Source organism: Lonchura striata, chromosome 12, assembly GCF_050655825.1.
Source record: "Lonchura striata isolate lonStrDom1 chromosome 12, ASM5065582v1, whole genome shotgun sequence".
In the NCBI taxonomy this organism is placed as follows: Eukaryota; Metazoa; Chordata; class Aves; order Passeriformes; family Estrildidae; genus Lonchura; species Lonchura striata.
Window position 1 is genome coordinate 15,858,079 of NC_140714.1, and position 18,944 is coordinate 15,877,022.

Here is an 18,944-nt window from a genome sequence, read left to right on the forward strand (position 1 = left end):
CTAGTTTTGGTTATTACTTGTTTTTATTACAGAATTTTTAATGCCAGTTTCTTGGTGCCACTGCAAAATTTCCACTATTAATAACAAAGAACATGGATTAATTACACACAGCAGAAATGTGTTAGATTTTATTTTACTTGTCAGATCCACCTTGTACAGGTGGCAGAGAACATTGATACAAAGAATCTCTTAACAATATATCCTGCCTTTCTGTAATGCAAATCTCCCAGCCTATCCTCAAAAGCCTGTTTTCCTAATGGCATTCCCCTTTCTGTGGACACAAAAGTCACCTGACAGCAGCATGGTCCGTGAGAGCAGAGAGGAAGGAGCTCACCTCTGAGAAAGCAGTGACCCCAGCACTGAGGATGTAAACCAGCAGCACAGCTGGTGAGGGCAGCAGGCCTGTGAGGGGTCTGTGGCTGCTTTCTCTGAAGTAGTGATGGATGTAGTGGGTGCTGTGAGCTATTCTGATGCCCATGTTGAAGCAGTTGGCAAGGATAAAGCCCACACTGCCATACCAGTGGGTCAGGAAATAAGAGATGCACAGAAATATCAAAGACAAAGCCAGCATAACAAAATTGTACCTAGGGAAAAAAAACAAAAAGAAGAAATAATTTAACAATGCATGCAGTTCCAGCATTCATTTACTAATGATCTTTTATTTTCTAACATCAGTAACAGAATTTCTTTTGCCATCTTCTAGTGAAAATAAATTTGAGAAATGAGAGGATAAAAAAAAATCATTTGAAAGAAAAGAAAATACATCAACCAAATTAAACCAAGAATTACATTATGTGAACAGAATTCTATTACACTAAACAGTTGTGCACTCATTGCAGAAAATCAAACTTAATAACAATTATTAGTTATGTAAAAACTTGTGCATTTTTCGCTGTTTTATGTTAGGAATATACTAAAGAAAATGAATGCTCAAGAACAAATTGACACTTTATTTCATTTCTGTTGTAAACAGTGACTTGGAAAACTAGTGCACATTTTAAAGGGGTGGAGAAAGCAGCCCTTGCAAAGTCAAAAAAGATCTCACTTTGATTGTGGAAAATAGATCTCACTGAAATTAATTTGAAAGGGCCACATCAGAACCAGGAAATAATCCAGGCTGGAGGGGCTCTCAAGAGGTCACCTAGTCCAACCTCCTACAAAGTAGTAAACCACTGGATTCACACCCACAGCTTGGGCCATTCCTAAGTGTATGTCCAGTACCTTTACATGAAAAATGTTAATAGTTGCAAACTTTCAGTGAGTCAAGTGATTGTCTTAAAAAGTGTAACTTCAAGCTCATCTGTACAGAAAACACACATTTAAACTACTTTATCAGTTAGTGATGTGCCTAAAGCTAAATTAACAATATTTCTTAGTTTCTGACCTTTCTTACCCAAACTTTTCAACTCTTGCTAAAGCTTCTATATCTGAATCTAAATGCACACTGCCTAGCAGGGAGTTATTTTCTGTGGGGCAGGATATTATTTTGTGCAAAAGCACCAATTCCTTTTTAAGGTCAGCACAAATAAATTCACAGGAACACTCTGTAGGCATTGTTTCCTACCTGTCCACTTCTTCTTTGCACATTAAGGCAGATGTAAAACATTCTGTTACTCCATTTACAGCAAGAAACAGGACATACAACGAGTAACACCGGAGGAGATCTGGACCTAAAAAACACATTAGAAAGAGAAATAGTTAATGATATCTTTTATCAAACCACTTTGTTTTTACAGACACTGGTATTAAGAGACAGAATTTGTAACATTAATACTAATAATGGAAGCTTTAGTGTAGGGAAGGCTGTGCTCCAGGACAGTTTGGATGAATGGAGACGAGAGATCTCTGAAGGCTGCTCTTAGAATATCAGGTTTATTAGGGATGGAGAAAGGTCTTGCTTGGAGCTGCCAGACGCAGCGTGGCAAGGCCTGAGGGGATGGTGGAGGGGAGAGACAAGGGGTAGAGAGGATGCTCGAGGAGAGGGTGGAAGTTCTAGGAGGGGAGAAGATCCAAGAGAGCGTCTGGCCCCTCAGAGACCCCTTATCAGGGGGTTTCCAGGTGGGCTGGAACAAGACTTAGGCCAATGGGGTCACAGACACCTGATGCTTCCGGGGAGGGTTGCAGGTGTGGGATGAACTGTACATTTTGGGGATTGAGATGGAACAGTCCATTTGACTTTTGGTCCTGTCTGTAGGTAAGGGTATTGTCCAGCCAGTAGGGGGGATTGTTTTCATCCTCGCTGTACTATTGTGAATCTTCTGCCAGGCAATTATATTTATCCATCCTTCCCAGCACTTTAGTTAATTTGAACAAGTTTCCTGTCTAGATATCTTGAGAAGAACACAAATAAGCAAGATGAAGGATTCTGATGAGCTAAATCACAGATTTCAATAGCAGTTTCACAGGAAAAAACCTAAACTGCTGATTTATAAAATATTCATGATAGCTGTAGGGTTTTTCTCCTAAAGAGGGGTGGTTTTTTGTCAGGTCTATAAATCTTTACCTGTTCCAGAACTGAGCATTGAGCCTCCATAAATACCCAGAGCCAGCTGAGAATAGGCATAACCAAAAACAGTAATGGTGAGGCCAATCAGGAGCACAAGTTTCAGCAGCAATTCCAATACATTTGCAGCCATAGCAACATCATCCTGAAAAAAAACACAGTAAATTACATGAACCAAAATCAATGTAATAACAGCCACTCTCATGCAGAAATGCTCCTTCAGAGAAACAAATCAGTTTGCATGGTCTAAAAAGGTGTGAAACGTATCCTTTGTTATTGAATTATCCACACACATGCTCTTAACTTGGTAACACTTTTTACAGATTTATTATTCCACCATTTTTTCAGTTCTACACACCCGGTAGGTTTTATACGAAATACAGACACCTCCCTTAGCCCACCACAGACCTGTAGCACAGGATTTAATTGTGTGCTGATGTGCAATTAGCAGGACTGCTACAGGCTGACCCTCATGAGTGAGCAAGAATAATACTCTGTGGAACAAAGCTCCTATTCATTAATCCTCCTCATATAACTCAAACACAAGGAAAATCCAATTATTTTCTTCCCAAAGTAGCACTCTTCAGAAACATTATTTAACAGCTACATTTATGTAAAGAAAGTACTTCCAGATAGCATTTATTTACTAGATTTCATTATTTAAATAATGGCTTGCTATATCTGGAAATACACAGTAAGGCAGGCTTTCCATCACACTGCTTGGAGCAGCTGAAGTTAACTTTATTGATGCAAAGCAGCACTATACCACTACATATTTTCATTTCTATTTCCTTCTTTTACCCATTCTCTTTTCTTTTTGGTCCAGTCACACTCAACATTTTTATTCTCCATTTTTCAATTTTAACAGCCTCAATAAGCAAATTTAAACACATATTTCTGTCAGTCACGCTTCTGTGATGCAACTCATCTGTAACAAAAATCAACAATTTGACAAGTAATTAATCCAAACAAACATACCTGCTTCTGGTCCTTTACAGCCTTCCCTCTTTCCAACACTTTAGCAAAAAATACATAAAAGCTCTCCTCAATAGGCAGAAAGATAAACCTGGCCACCAGTGAACCGAGGTTATTCACAATATCATATACACCTTAAATAAAAAAAAGGCAATCTCAGAGTTTTAGACATATTTTAATTCCAAATCTTTAATAACAACATGAATTCTAATTTAACATCCCCAAAAAAAGAGAAAACAAGTGTTATTTAGTGCAACATTGAAGCAGTATTCTCTAAAAATTCTGACAATCAAGCAACTACACCTTAAAATTGCAAGGTTTGCTCATGGCAAAGGTAAGACAAAAGCACCAGCTAGACAGAAGTGAATCTAGACTTAGAATTCTTGCTGTAGAGGAATTAAATGATCATGATGAAGTTCACCGAATAAGAACAGGAATGTAAGGATTTTCTGATACAGGAGAATGCAAAGATATAAATCTAGTGAACATCCATGGCAGGGGGACTGGAACTAGATAATCTTCAAGGTCATTTCCAACCCAAGCTATTCTATAATTCTATTATCTTAAAGTTTATATTAATCGTTCCCTGAAATGCAGCTCAAAGGCTTTGAAACCTTCTCAGACTTTCAAGCTATCTTCAAACACTTTAGGCCATTTTCAGAACTACATGAAGAGCAGTGACTAAGAAAACTCTGTCACCATTCCACAGTACCATCACACTTACCCTGATCTCCAAAATTTAACACATTCAAAAAAGTCATCACATAACGTTCACCTGTAAGTCCAAAATAAAGAACTTCAGAACAAGCCTCTAAATCCTACCCAATACTTGTTCAGGCACTTCCAATACTAAGCATTCAAGAGACAAAGTCAAATAGGATAGCACCTAGTTCTGAAAACCTTCAAAAACTCCTTTCAGGTTGGCAATCATGTGCCTCATCTTCCCCCACCCAAGCTTCCTGAAGCTTTAAGTCAATTTTGTAAATAGTTTTCATGACCCCTCTTCCCTCACACCTTTATGTCAAGCCTCACCCTCTGTCAAAATCTGTTTCAAGAAGGATTGTTTGAAGAAACTCCATGTCAAGCGTGCTTCCTTCCAGTTAACAAAGGTCTGAAAATAAATACTGAAATGTAACAAATGTGATTGATGTTACAGAGTAGAAATAGAAAACAGCAAGGCAGTGCAACGCTAGGGTAGCTCTAACTGCAGTGGTGAGGAAACCCACAATGCCACAGTTATTAACCACTAGTAAAATATTGCTGAATTCAAGCACCAACATCACTGATCTGGCAAAAACTGATTCGCTTGTTGGAAAGTGCTGCTGCTGCTGAAAGTACCCATAAGAGCATTCTACAGAAAATACTAATCAAGGCTAGAGTTAGGAACTCAGAGTGTTTAAAGTGCCAATATAACTTTACCCTCACTGGAGATATGAACTGTTTACTGCTCTTCAAACTGTCCTTTTAAGACTCGCAACCAAGAACCACCTGTATATTTTCAATCTGTAAATCTTATCCAGAATGTTGTCTTCCTCAATGAGTCTTTTAATTTCTTTCTTTGCTTCATTTTTGTTTGAGGGATATTTGTGTATCTCTAGGATGCTGTGGAACATTATGGCTATTTTGTGCAGAGATCAAAGTACCAAAAAATTCACTGTTATATGGTTCTGGTTTATTTTCTGCCTCAGATCCAGTGATAGCTGGTCATTCCCCTGCACAGTGGAGATGGTCTATCTCCAGTTCATGTCTGCTAATATTTTGCACACACACAGTTGGCAACAACAAACCCAAAACCACAAAGAGTTCAAGTTTCATTAAGTTATTCTGACAAGAATTTTACTAATATAAACTTCAAATACAATTTCTATGTAATATTTTTAACTTAATCAGTCATATCCTTCTATAGTGCAAAAATAACCCCAAAACTACTCAATTTACACCCCAGTCTAAAAGCAACATTCAAAGTGCCTTCACGTGAGATTTTAAGAAGAAAATCAAGAAATAAATTGCACAACTTACCTCATCTTCCACAAAGCTAGGTAACAGACCTTTCACTCTAGCAACTGGAAATGATTTCTTTGTGGCTTCAGGAGATCCCAAAAACATGACAAAATGAATTACATAGCACATTACCAGAACACTGACATATAAAAGCTGGGAAGATCAGGAACGAGAAAAGAAAAACAGTGAAACCAAATTAACTTAGAAATGCAGAATTATATATTAGGTGAAAATACAGTGAGAAGAAAATGTAAGTAGTTCTTAAGCCTACCAAATATTAAACTAGGTAAGGATTTGAACAGTTCTTGAGAATGCTGTTGAGCTTTTTACCTTTTTTTAACATGTAGGTTATCATAGGCCTTTGATAATTTTCCTGCTTTATTCATCATTTATAGAACGTTGAAGGTCCAATTATAAAGCAATTACTCAATCAAAAATCAAGCTGACAGAGTAGCTACTGCCTACATCTCTCACCTCATAGAACATTTCCAATTTCCATCAGTTATAAGAGATCTACAACAGCCAGGGCAAAAACTTGAAGGAGAAAAATTATCCCTCCTTCATTGTCATCAAGAAAAAGTTTTAACCTGAATTAATTGCACTTGATTAGCACTTGATTAGGCTGATAAGGTTCTGTGTGATTAGAATAACATAACCTTATTTGCAAGATGTGCCTTCACAGATGGAAGGAGTTTCGTTCTACCTCCCTTTAACTCAGTGTCAAAGCACCAAGTCAATAATGAATATTAGGAAAATACTAAATATAAATTCTAAATCTTAAACCTCCCAGGAGCTTTTTCTCTCAGCTCCACAAAGTTCTTTAGCAGGCTAAATATCAAAGGAAAATTAAAATTCAGGTGAGAGGGAACAAAGGGAACTTACCTGAGCCAAGCAAAAAATGTAAAGGCCCCAGTGAGGATAAAGGATTACTAAAGTAACTGTCAAAATGCATTTTGACACTACTGAAAGGCTTTCAGCAATTACCTTTAAGAAACACAAAACAGAGACAGGTTATTTTCTGACAACTTAAGCATGTACACAAGCTTAAAATACATATGTTTAATGCACAGAATTGATGTAGGAATGTAAGATTTTTCAAAGTCAGCATGACTTTATGGCAGTTTCTTTTTGCTGAGCTGACCAGCTTAGATTGTCATTGCTCTGTATGTTTTCTATTCTAGCATTACCCCGTTCTTTTTACAGGACATATGGAAAAAATCTTTGCTTGAGACTATCATAGTCTCAATATCTCATGAAGAATTGTGGAAGCAGTGTCTCTCCCTCCAGTTAAAACCTATGTTTCAGGATTAAAGGAACTTGAAGGTGATAATGTCTAAATAAACCAATTTGCTTATTTTAATGGGTACAAATTCCTGGGTATGTTACAAACTAGGCCACGCAGTACTAAACAGTACACACAGGTAAGCTTGAATATACAAAGATCTAAGTCAGTAATCTGTTCTTTTCAGTAAAGATTCCCCCCACATGCACACACCCCACAGACTTTACTAACCTTAAGTCTCACAAACAAATGAGCTTGTGCTAAAACCCAGAATGGCTCTCCCAGGAGTTCAATAATGGCAGAAAGACCAAATGCCACTACACCAGCCTGATAGTGAGGAACCACAGAAGGATCGGGTACTTCAAGCAAGTATAGCCAGACTAAGCCCAAGATAAGAGACCAAAAGACACCAAGAGGGACTCTAAAAAAATATAAAAACTAATTAATGGAAATGTTACTGCAGCAGAAACAAAAAAAAAAAAAAAGGAAAAACCCAAGACAAACAAACAAAAAACACTACAACCAAAAACAAAACAAAAATACCCCAACAAAACAGGAAAAAAAATATTAGATTACATATGGCCATATATGTAATATCACATATGGCCACAATGATTACACAAAAAAAGGCCCTGAGGAATTAATTCCTGTTGTTACCATACCAAGAATTAATATTTTCCTTTGTAATGAACACCCTTAAGGCACTCTACAGAAAACATTTTTTATGAGTTGCCCATTTTCTACTCCAGACCCGTTAGGTCAAATATCTGCATTTTTGTGCCTTAGGAGCAAACAATTCTGATCCCACATCAGCTTGCACATCCTTTTCTGCTGACACTGCTTCAGAAACAGAGCTCCTGACAGAGTCCATCAAGTTTTACATCACTGCAGCAAGAATCTCTTCGACCCTCACACTATCAGACCCCTAAGATATTAGACATCAAGCTCCTAACACGTATTTCAGATGCTTCACCAAAGTTAACCTTCATTTGAAGTTACGCTTCTCTATGAGGAAAAATTTAAAACAAAAATATACACACAATCAGTGTCATCTCTGCCAAAGCTTGCTTGAAAGGCTATCACACAGCAGAAAGCTGACTACAGTACAGAAACAATGTATTTTAAATATTACTATTACACCTTTCCCTGACAGGAACAATCCCTCTGCTTCATACCTGGATGAAGATGACCACTCATAACCCCCCCTTTCTGGGCCAGATCCAAGTAACAGCTGGGCAGTTCCAGGGAAAGTCAGGTGCCCCAGTGGGAGAATACTATTTGATCATGCAGGGGTAGTTTTCAACCATATCAGGCAGGTAAATTTACTGCCCAGCCCAGCCCAGTTGGGGCTACACAGCAGCTAGAGCTGACAGAGGGAGAAAGCAGAGAGAATCACGAACCAGGAGGGATAAACAAGCTATAAAATCCACTTTAGCCACACTGCAGTGCGTGATCGCTTGTTGCAGTGTCCTGTGGACTTTAAGGTGTTCTGCTATAAACAGCATCACAGCTGAAAGAGGCAACCCTACTTCCTCCTTGTTGTCTAATTTCACATCTCTCCTACCTAAACATTTATGTTGCAGGTTCACAAATGCACACTGGGTAATAAAAGAACAAAACTGGGCAAAAAACGAAGAAAAAACAAAGGGCTACATATTGGAGCAACAGGGTTTTCCTTCAAAAGTTACAGCCCAAATGAAACTCAAGGAACAGAAAAAATGGCACTTTTTGCAATGAACTTCCTCATGTGCTCCAACAAAAAATCAAGTCCAAAAATGCTACAGCACCAGACTCGAGCAAGTTCCTACAACAGTCCTAGATCAGAAACATAACTGAGGCTTCTGAAATAATTATCTCAGTAAATAAACACTTCTTCTCATTCTGTGAGCTCCCAGACAAAAACAAAATATTTTAAGGAAGTAAACTTTTAAGGGTATCTTACGTCAGCCACAAGAGATTAATTGTTTTGGTCCAGTTTCTCTTGGCACTTCCACTTAAACAAGCTCTGCGAAACGCCTCCCTGGCGAGGAAGACAACTGTTGAGTACAGCAGAGTCAGCCTAAAGGGGGTGAAAAGGGGAAAAAAAAAAAGGAGAGAAAACAATTTCTTTTCTATAAATTGTAAATCCTTCATGCAGTAGCATCAGTTTTTACACACGACTGCCTGGCAGACAAATTCCTACAGGTGTGCAAACATGTTTATACGAGGCAAAATTATCACCATCTCCTAAAAACGGAAAGTAATTTCGTGTGATGTTTCAAATGGCAAAAATACAGGCTGCAGACCAAATGTGAAGCTACAGTATATCCTATAGCAAAAGCACATTGTATCTAGTTTTTACTCCCCAAACTGATGGTTTAAACACACAACAGTGATACCGGTGTTTCAGGCCAAAACAGACCTGGGGAGGCAAGAAATGACCAAACACCGTGACACGGCCAGGAGCATTGATCAGAGCCTCGCAGTGACAGGGCGCAGAGCAGCCCGAGCTCCGCCGCACAGCCCTCACCTGACATTGACCACGCCGAGCAGCTCCCGGGACAGGTAGCGGAGGGTGAAGGCGTTCAGCCCGAACGTGACCACCCGGAACAGCACCTGCGAAAGAAGCCGCACGGGAAGCACCTGCGGCGCCCCGCCGAGCAGCAGCGGCTAGAGGAGGAGGAAGGAGGGAGGGGCGGCCCCGCACCTGCAGCAGGGCGCTGGACGAGGCCAGCCGGGCGGTCTGGCCCAGCACGTCCTGCGCCGCCATCGCCCCGCTCCCGCCGCCAGGAAGTGGCGCGGCCGCCGTCGCGCCGGAGCGCGTCAGCGGGGCGGCACCGCCCGGTCCTGAGGGGGCACGGCGGCACCGCCCGGCCCGGCCCGGCCCGGTCCCGAGGGGGCACGGCGGCACCGCCCGGCCCGGTTCTGAGGGGGCACGGCGGCACCGCCCGGCACCGCCCGGTCCCGAGGGGGCACGGCGGCACCGCCCGGCCCGGTTCTGAGGGGGCACGGCGGCACCGCCCGGCACCGCCCGGTCCCGAGGGGGCACGGCGGCACCGCCCGGCCCGGCCCGGTCCCGAGGGGGCACGGCGGCACCGCCCGGCCCGGCCCGGTCCCGAGGGGGCACGGCGGCACCGCCCGGTCCCGAGGGGACACGGCGGCACCGCCTCGCACTGAGGGGACACCGGGCAACATGGCGGGACGCTGAGGGGACACGACAAAGGGTGAATGGCCAAGCACTTCAGCCCGCCAAAGCTGCGGCGCTGCTCCACAGCCCCGCGCTCCTCCGAAGCCAGCCCAGAACTGCAGCCTGGCTCACGGGAGGAGATGCGCGGTAGATGCGGTAACATTCAACAAGCGCTGTTTGCCAAAGATTGCTGAAAAAGCTTCCGAGTTCCACCAATCCCTTTCCAAACTGAGGGCAAACCCACCGGCCTTCCCTGACCTAAGGAGAAACACAACCAAGACGTAGGGAAAAAAACATTCCCTTTATTCTGTGGAGAAAAAAATAAATAAAAACCCAAAACATACAACTAAAAAACAACCAAAAAAACCCCCCAAAATAAAGAACAACAAAATCAACCGAAAACAAACAAACAAACAAAAAAACCCATCACATAAAGCCCAAACACACCTTCAAATGCCAAGATGCAATTTAATTGCTGCAGATTGGATTTGATAATAAGAGTGCATTGAAGGCTGCCAAACAGGCAAGGCTTTGGACTCAGTGTAAGTCAGGACAGTTACAGACTATTTTGGATCACTGTTTAAGCAGTGATATATAAAAAGATTCTATCTTTCTGCGTTACAGAACGTTCCCTTCAGAAGCACGGCGCTTCGAGCTCAGAGGTCACATTTTTCTTAGCAATGCTAGAGTTGAACTAAGATTTTTCCTGTCTAACAGCAGCAGCTACAAAGAGCACGGGGGAGGGAAGTATTTGAGCCCTACTTGATTGCAGCTCCTTAGTGACAGACTGTGAACAGCATCAGTTTCAATCAGGGTCTTCAGAGAATCTGGAGAACTAACCAAAATTATTCAACCTCATGCAAAGCAGCCACCTGTCCATCAATTGTCTTCTGCATGAAACCTCCTCCTCTGAGCCATTTCACCCACCACTTTATTTCTTCCATGTTCAGAGTAAAGTTTCCCAGGCTGCTTTTTTTCCCCCTACTTGGTCATTTTTCCTAATAACATTATTTAAGTAATCTGGAAGTGATGTATAGATGTAGATGTATGTGGCAGAGGAATATATCCTATGACTAAAAAAACACAAACCAATGAAGGAAAAAAAAAAAGGGATTGTTTTCCCATAGGGAAACGGAGAGAAACAGAAGAAACTAATCTGTGTTGAGCAACTGCAGAGAGATTTTGAGTTATAGAAGAGTACTGATTGCAGCTAGAGGGGAAGAAGCATTACCATTCACCTCCTTTGTTTTCCAGTTATCAAATGGAAAAAGCAACTAAAATATTGTCCTACCTCAGACTCTGGAGTTTGCTCTTGTGGCAGTACGGGGTGATGGCAGAAATGAAAAAGGACTTCCAGTGTGTTATGGCTTGTGCTGATCTCTATAAGGGTGGATGAACTGGAAGGGATTAAAACCCAGTATAAACTACCAGATAAGCTAAACTGGGAAACAGAAATGCAATTGAGGTGCATGAAGCATACACCATAGAACTGTTCAGGTTGGAAAGGACTCTTGAGGTCAGAGAGCCCAACTGGTCCAGGTCCACCGCTGAACCATGCCCCCAAGCACCACATCTAATTGGTTTTGAAATCCCCCCAGGGATGGTGACTCCACCACTCCCCTGAGCAGCCTGTTCCAGTGCGGTTTTGTTGAAGACATTTTTCCTAATATCCAATCTAAACCTCCCCTGGCACAAGTTGAGGCTGTTTGCTCTCATCTTATTGTTACTTGGGAGGAGAGACCAACACCCACCTATCTGGAAAAGCCTTCTTTCAGACTCGTGAGTGATAAGGTCTCTCTTGAGCCTCCTCTTCTCCAGTTTCCACCTGTCTCTGCAGCTGCTCCTCATAAGACTGATGCTCCAGATTTCTCAGCCTTCTTAATTTCCCCTCTCTGGACATGCTCCAGCATCTACCAATACTCCAGTAAGAAGGACTCATGTCTACTCTCTACACACAAACATTTCTGTGACAAAAGGGGGTAACTTTGAGGACTAAAACATGAGGATTCACTGTGCTACCTGGAGGCAATGATCTGACCTTTCCAGGCATCTGCCACAGGCAACAGTAAGTGACAATGAGCGATGTTTTGTTGGACAGTTTGGCTTGTCACCTCATAAAGCCGAAACAGAAACAGCCGCAAAGCCTGAGGGGGAGGAAGAGGAGGAATATCTGCAACTCCAGGTGGTTGTGATAGGAGGCAGCTCCGGCACGAGGAGACCCCGGGCATTGACGCGGTTGGGCCGCGCGGTGGCGGCACCGGCCCCGCCACGGCCGGGACGGGCCGGGCGCTCCCACCGGCTGCGGGCGTGTCCGACCGGCTGCGGTGTGTCCGAGCAACAAATGAACAGCCCAGCTGGTGATGGAAATGGGACACAGCACAAGGCCAGCTCTGATCAGGAGCAGCATTTCATAGAACAGCCTAGATTGGAAGGCACCTTATAGCTCATCTTGTTCCAACCCCCTGCCATGCCACACCTTCTGTTAGACTGGGTTGCTCCAAGCCCCATCCAATCTGGCTTTAAACACTTCTGGGATGGGACAGCTTCAGCTTCTCTGGGAAACCTGTGTCAGTGCCTCACCACCTTCACAGTAAAGAGCTTTCTCCTGATATCTAATCTAAACCTACTCTTTATGTGGAGCATTCCCCCTTGTCCTATAACTCTTAAGTCTCTTTCCATCTTTCCTGTAAGTTCCCTGCAGGTACTGGAAGGCCACAGTTAGGTTACCCCAAATCCTTCTCTTTACCAGGCTGAACAACCCCAGTTCTTTCAGCCTTTCCTCAGAGGTGCTCCTTTCCTCAATTCATCTTGGCACCTTGCTGGTCTCTGGACTGTTTCCAGCAGGTTCATATCCTTCCTAGGCTGTGGCCCCAGAGCTGGATGCAGTCTTCCAGGTGGGTCTCACCAGAATGGAGCAGAGGGGCAGAATCCCCTCCCTCCCCTGCTGCCCATGCTGCTTTGGATGAAGCCCAGGGCACAACTGGTTTTCTGGGCTGCCAGTAGACATTGCTGGTTCATACCCAGCCTCTCATCCACCAGCACCCTCAAGTCCTTTTCAAAAGATTAACTGACCTATCTTTTAACTTAATTTTATTCACAACTATACCTGAACAGGCTTAACAACTGAGTTGACAAAAATTGCTTGCTTTTAGTAACATAACTTTAGAATAGGTACAAGTTAAAGGAGTTACTGAACTGGCACACAGTGTCACAAAATCTTCTTGAGAACATTAAGTCAAAACAATTGCTCTCTGATTCCCAGAGTAGGCAATGCCCTCTTAAAGCATTCCTGCATCTTTTCAGCACAACATTCTTCACTTTTGGCTGCCCTGAGGCAAGTTTGTGATGGGATACTCTAAAATAGTTCACTTTTCTTAACAGCAAAGGAGGAAAGATTAACTTTTACAGAGACTTTTACATACAGAGTTAGCCTGCATCTGGAACCAAACTAGGCTGGATTTTCCTCCGGCACACACCACACACTCCTTAATTTAGCACAATGGGACAAACCCTTGGTTTTTTAGAGGTATGTGAAACCTCCATGTCAGAGAACACCTTTGATTTACACCGAAGTTTAGTTAGTCCAAAAAGACCAGACAATGTATATACAGGCCTTAGAATGAGTTGGGACTGTTCCTTCAGAATTTAAAAAAGAAAAAATTTTGTCTTTCAGTAGCTTGGTATCTGTGTTCCAACTTGGGGAACTTAGGTAATTAATTACCCAACTAATAAGGTATTTTGGGATGAAAGGTAGACTTTAAATCACAACTTTTTTTATAGACCGACAGTAGCCCAGAAAACTTACAACCTGTTAAGAACAATTAGAGACCTTCCATAGTATCACCTCCCTCAGAAAGGAATTCCTCTTCTGCAAAAATATATCCCAAAGTAAAGACACAGTGAGATTGGAACCTATTAGCAGGAACCTATTGAACCATTGCAGAACTAAAACCAAATCCAGTATAAAGGATCATTACTATTTTGTATTTTATTAACACAAATAAATGCTGCATTTTAGAGTTAGCAATGTATTTTAATTTCTTCATTTTATTTGTAGGTTTCCATTTCCTTTAAGGTCCCTTGAGGAATTAAGCTAGAAAATCAACTGTGCTATGAAATCATAGGCAGCTCTACCTCCTGGAATAGTGCATGATGTAACACAAAATGACAGACTGGGCTGTGAGCTAAAGACTGTAGATTTCTCAGCTGCTGAAAAAGCTTTCGAGTCGGGACTCATTTTGGAAACAAGCAAAACAAATAGTCAAAACCCCTGGTGCTGGCTGAGCAATCTTCCCCCTCAATGTCACCCTGTCCAGCACCTCAGTGCTCAGCACAGAAGATGCCCCAGGCCAGGAGCAGCCCAGAGGTGCTGCTGCTGCAGCCAGCCCTGCCCGTGCCCCTGAGGGCAGCATGTCCTGCACGAAGGGCTGCGTGCACCCTGCTCCTCCCATCCTCTGCCCACATCTCCACTGGGTCCCAGCACAGCAGAGTGGTGCACAAGGGGAGCTGTAGGATACTGCTCTGCAGGGCTCGCTCATCCCAATCCCCCTCCAGCCTTTTTCAGGAGCAATGGTCCTTAACACAACTGCTCTGTCTCTGCTGCAAGTCCACATTTTGCCATTTCATTAATGAGGACAAAATCATTTGTTCTTGGGATGGCAAAAGGTCATTTTTCCTATTCTGTTCAGAAGTCTTGTGCCAGAAGAGGCCAAATTACATTGTCTGGTCTTAATTTTGTTTCTTTTTCAGAAAGAAAGCATACAAGACATCAGTGTCTTTGTTCCTGATCTTATAAAGCTTGTTTCTTCACAGCAATAACTAGGTTGGGGTCAATGCAAGGAGTCACATGGAGACTTACCAGACTAGGCATTAATCTCATTAAGCTTCCTTCTCTCCTCTGAGCACCTCTCTTGGGTCAGAGACATATCCAAGCCTGGGCATGCAACATTTCCAATGCAGTGCAGAACTGCAGGAAGAAAAATATGCTAGTCACAGGTCATTCACCAGCAAAGGACACATTAGGAGTTACTGCTGTGCCAGTTTTTCTTCCCTCCAACTAAAGTGTCCCCCAGAGGGCTTTTTTGATTTGTTCCCCAGGCCTTGTGCACTGAGTTAATCTCTATGAGCATGTTAAATGGTTAAACAAAAATCTGCATTTTTTTTTCCTGGATGCATAATTAGTTCAGCAAGGATTTCATTTATGTCTTTTCTTTGGGATAAAAGAATAAAGGGACTTTTTGAAGAATGCAGAGAAGTGGGTTTTTCTGTGATTTGCAACATTTGAAAAAACAGTGTCTCAGCTTTACAGCACAGCTTTTGACTTAGTAGTGTTCATTTTGCCTCACACATTTTAATACACTGTTTATATGTAATTTGATAACTGGTCTTGCAGCCTTATCAGTTTCAATTGTAAATTCAACTATTATTTATTGAAATACTTTACATATGGAAGACTAGCATTTTTTATATATGAAATAATATAACAAACCAATGTTCTACTCAAGGGAAAGGCAAAAATATGTAGCAAAAATACAAGACATAGTAAAATATCAAGGATGGGATAGTGCTACATTTTTTTATAATTCTAAATAATTGACCTGCATACTTCACAGTATATTTGGCAGATTTTAAGAAATTGTGTGTATTGATTAGAAAAGCAAAAATAAGTGTTCTGTACAATGTTGTCTGGTCCAAAAAGCCTTTTTTTTTTAACCTTTTCAATTTAGAAATCTGTGACATTCAACAGACATTTTAAAGATCTACAAAAAAACCCCTCCTTCTGGTTATTTAATGTGGGGAAGCAATAAATTACAATATTTTGTCACAGGAACTGGCAAGGTCCTTACTTAGTATTCATGCAAAATGAATTCTAAAACATGCATATAATGAATTCTGCACCATCTGAACTGTCCTTTGTTTTCTAAATACTAAGTGCTTTATATATGTATATATATATATATATATTTATGTTCAGCTGAAGATTTCTGTCTTGCCTTCTTCAAGGGTTGAAATTCCAGCCATTTTTGCTGGGATCTACCTAACAGTTTCTGGCTTACATGTCACTTGACAGGCTTAGGAAATGTGCATCAGCCCCTCACTCTGAGCACTGGTAGACAATTTATCTAATTGCTGTGTGCTTTAGAAGCCTATCAATATATGAAATAAGAAAACTACAATGGAACACCTCTTGATCTTTTTGGAACATTTATACTGTCAGCAATAATTATAAATAAGAAGTTCAATTGCAGATTGTTTCTTTTACCTTGCAAAATCTCACTGCCATCACTTGTTGCTCATGTCAGTTATGCACAACTTCAGCTATCACTATGATCAGAATTGTTTCTGGAGGGTAGGTGTCATGGTTTGACCCTGGAACAATGCCAGTGTCTCCATGAAAATACACCCTCCCCAAATGAGTGCTGTGAGATGCAACCAGGAACAGAACAGAGCAAGCTCAAGCTTAGAAATAAAGGAAAAAAGACACACCCTGAATCCAGGATGACAACCTTCCAAAACATTCCTCCTCCCCCCATCCAATTTCCACCAAAACACAGTGAGACACAACCTTGGATTCCTGATCAAGTTACCACCTTTCAGATGATCAATTCTTAGTTCATCAAGGGAGAGATGAATCTCTCCAAGTGTCAATATCCAAACCTGACCACTGATTGGTTTGACCCCAACTTCCTGAGAAAACTCACTTCCATGTCAAACCACAACAGTAGGACATCCCAAATCCTACTCTGCAAAGCTGAATTATAAAGGTGGTGATGAGCAGGTGCTGAGGCAAAATGTACAATTTCCTCCTTCCTGTGCATTCTGTAAGATGAACCCCAGGGTAACACGTGCTGCTGCAGATGCCAGTGTATTGCTAGGGAACAGACAGAAGGATTTTCTGGTTAGAACAGCCAGAGTAAAAGTACAGGAACACATTCTGCACCTGTGAGCACTCGCAATTGAAAGCTCTTTACTAACTAGTGCTTGGCATCTTTGCACAACAAAATCATTCCATGGGCTCCAGGCTGCATCCCTTGAGAAAAAATGTACTTGAAAAAGAGGTGCAAAAAGTCTGCACAAGAGATTTCTGCTTGCTGTACAAACATGTATATTCACCAACACTGTTAATATTGTTATTATTAATGTTAATATTCATATAGAAATAAGGCTCTGTTCATTAAAACACTTCACAGCTGCCAAGTATTCAAGCAGAATGATCCTCTTATATTTTAGAATTCAACAAGAAGTGTTATTAAACTTGATTTAACCTCAGCATGATTTTTTTGTCTATGAAATACCCTTAAAACTTTTAAAATCAACAGTGACAATAACTCAACGAACACAGTAAAATACACACTGTGGAAGAACACAACTAGCAAAGAGCTACTGAAATACATATGAGAGGAATGTGGATTCTGAAAATGCACTGAATGCAATGTATTCTTGAAAAATATTCCAGTTTCTCCTTCCTTTTTTTTTTTTTCTTGAGTCACCTGGAGACTTTTGAAAGAGAAGAAGACATGCAGGAATTGTACTTAACAACCAGCAGGATATGACACAAAAAAGTGGTTTTGCTATTCAAAAAATTCAGCATCTAGGAGGAGAAAAATCACTTCATGCTATGGCTTATAAAGTTTGAGAATGCAGAATTTGTGACTCACCATACACTGCCTTCAAACTGTGTTCATACAATATTATATAACACTGTGCACACTCACCTGTCAGAGTTAATTATGAGTCAGGTATCTCTTCACATCATTCATTTCCTTCTCTCTTGAGAGTTGACTTTCTTTCTTTACTGAAATAACTCCTCTCACAAGACAGTGATTAGTCTGACAAATTGATAGAATAAAATACCTTCAGCCCCTTTACGGGACCTCCTCTGGCATTCATGACAGCTACAGCTAAGTGCAATACATTTTTTGGATTCCTCTTTTTCTTTTGTGGCAAACAAGGAATGTCTTAAATAAGATAATCCCAGCATATGTTTACCTATTCAGTTTCAGAAACCCCCACATTATCCTTCAACATTTAAAATTCACTTTCATTACAAAACCCTAAAATATTAGGGAAAAAAAAAAACTCACTAGGAATATGGGGAGGAGAACTTAACACTCTGCCCAGCAGAGCTCTCTCAATAAAAATTGGGAAAAAGGAAAGCTCTTATTTCACCTTCTAGTGGGAGGTTATCTAAATATATCCCTTTGATATAGGGGAACAATATTGAGCACCAAAATCATCTCTGCCTCTAATGCAGTTGTCCATAGATTCGAGTTCCTGAGCTTCACTGTCTCCATGTGGATTGAGATAATGACTTTGTTGGATGTGTCTGTTCAGAAAAAAATAATCTCCCCAAGGTCATAAGACAACTCACCTTGAAAGTCCTGTTGTCAGGGCATGAGGAACAAGGCTCTGCACTCCAAGTTTGGCTGCACTGCCGCCCTTGCCGGCTCAGTCTCTGGACTTACATGGAACAAACAAACACAGGATGGCTCAGCTCTGAGAACACCAGCTGTCCTCAAACATCACAGTTATGGTGACAGAAAAACAGAAAAGACAAATGAGATTAGTCACCACATGAGATACATTTCTGCAAGTCTTCAAACATAAGATCTTGTGTCATGCTAACATTAGGGAATTTCCCCACTTTGTCCCTTAAGCAGAATGCAATAAGAAAACTCCCCTCTCCCTTCTCTACTAAATAACCTGCTTTGTTTTATTTTCTCTTAAAAATATTTTGTTTTCAGCTTTGCCAATCACTCTGAGTTTGTGTGCTAAGCAGTCATGTAGAAAAAAATACTTTTCTTTGTTCAGTCATGTTATAAGTGTATCACAACTGAACCATGATGTGTCAACAGTTTGTGTGTAACTTGGAAAAAAAAAAGAATATATCCACTCTCACTACTAAGATTGGCTGAGGAGGTGATTGGCATTTTTTTTAGGATCAGGTATATTAGGCTAAATTCACAGATGTCATACAACTCCTAAAGATAACAGCAGCAAAATGTTCCCTTAAGTGG

The 18,944-nt window shown here is 41.3% G+C and overlaps 1 protein-coding gene across 4 annotated transcripts in view; it reads right to left on the minus strand.

Annotated features, from left to right (window-relative positions):
• Positions 1–18,944, minus strand: part of RFT1 (RFT1 glycolipid translocator homolog) — a 65,124-nt gene that overhangs the window by 3,521 nt on the left and 42,659 nt on the right. Inside the window, exons 4-18 of one of the 4 annotated variants that reach the window (XM_085590666.1) lie at positions 18,299–18,436; positions 17,643–17,756; positions 16,629–16,798; positions 14,786–14,893; positions 9,271–9,356; positions 8,704–8,820; positions 6,993–7,182; positions 6,362–6,463; positions 5,498–5,632; positions 4,511–4,589; positions 4,203–4,253; positions 3,482–3,612; positions 2,504–2,648; positions 1,565–1,670; positions 335–584 (exon numbers count right to left, since the gene is read on the minus strand). In XM_085590666.1, coding sequence (XP_085446792.1) covers positions 335–584; positions 1,565–1,670; positions 2,504–2,648; positions 3,482–3,612; positions 4,203–4,253; positions 4,511–4,589; positions 5,498–5,632; positions 6,362–6,463; positions 6,993–7,182; positions 8,704–8,820; positions 9,271–9,356; positions 14,786–14,806 — 1,413 coding nt within the window. In that variant the 5' untranslated portion in view covers positions 14,807–14,893; positions 16,629–16,798; positions 17,643–17,756; positions 18,299–18,436. Of the gene's footprint in view, positions 1–334; positions 585–1,564; positions 1,671–2,503; positions 2,649–3,481; positions 3,613–4,202; positions 4,254–4,510; positions 4,590–5,497; positions 5,633–6,361; positions 6,464–6,992; positions 7,183–8,703; positions 8,821–9,270; positions 9,357–9,447; positions 9,579–11,218; positions 12,181–14,785; positions 15,905–16,628; positions 16,799–17,642; positions 17,757–18,298; positions 18,437–18,944 lie in introns of those variants that run through there. The other 3 variants (XM_085590665.1, XM_085590667.1, XM_021529127.3) reach the window with 3 other exon arrangements.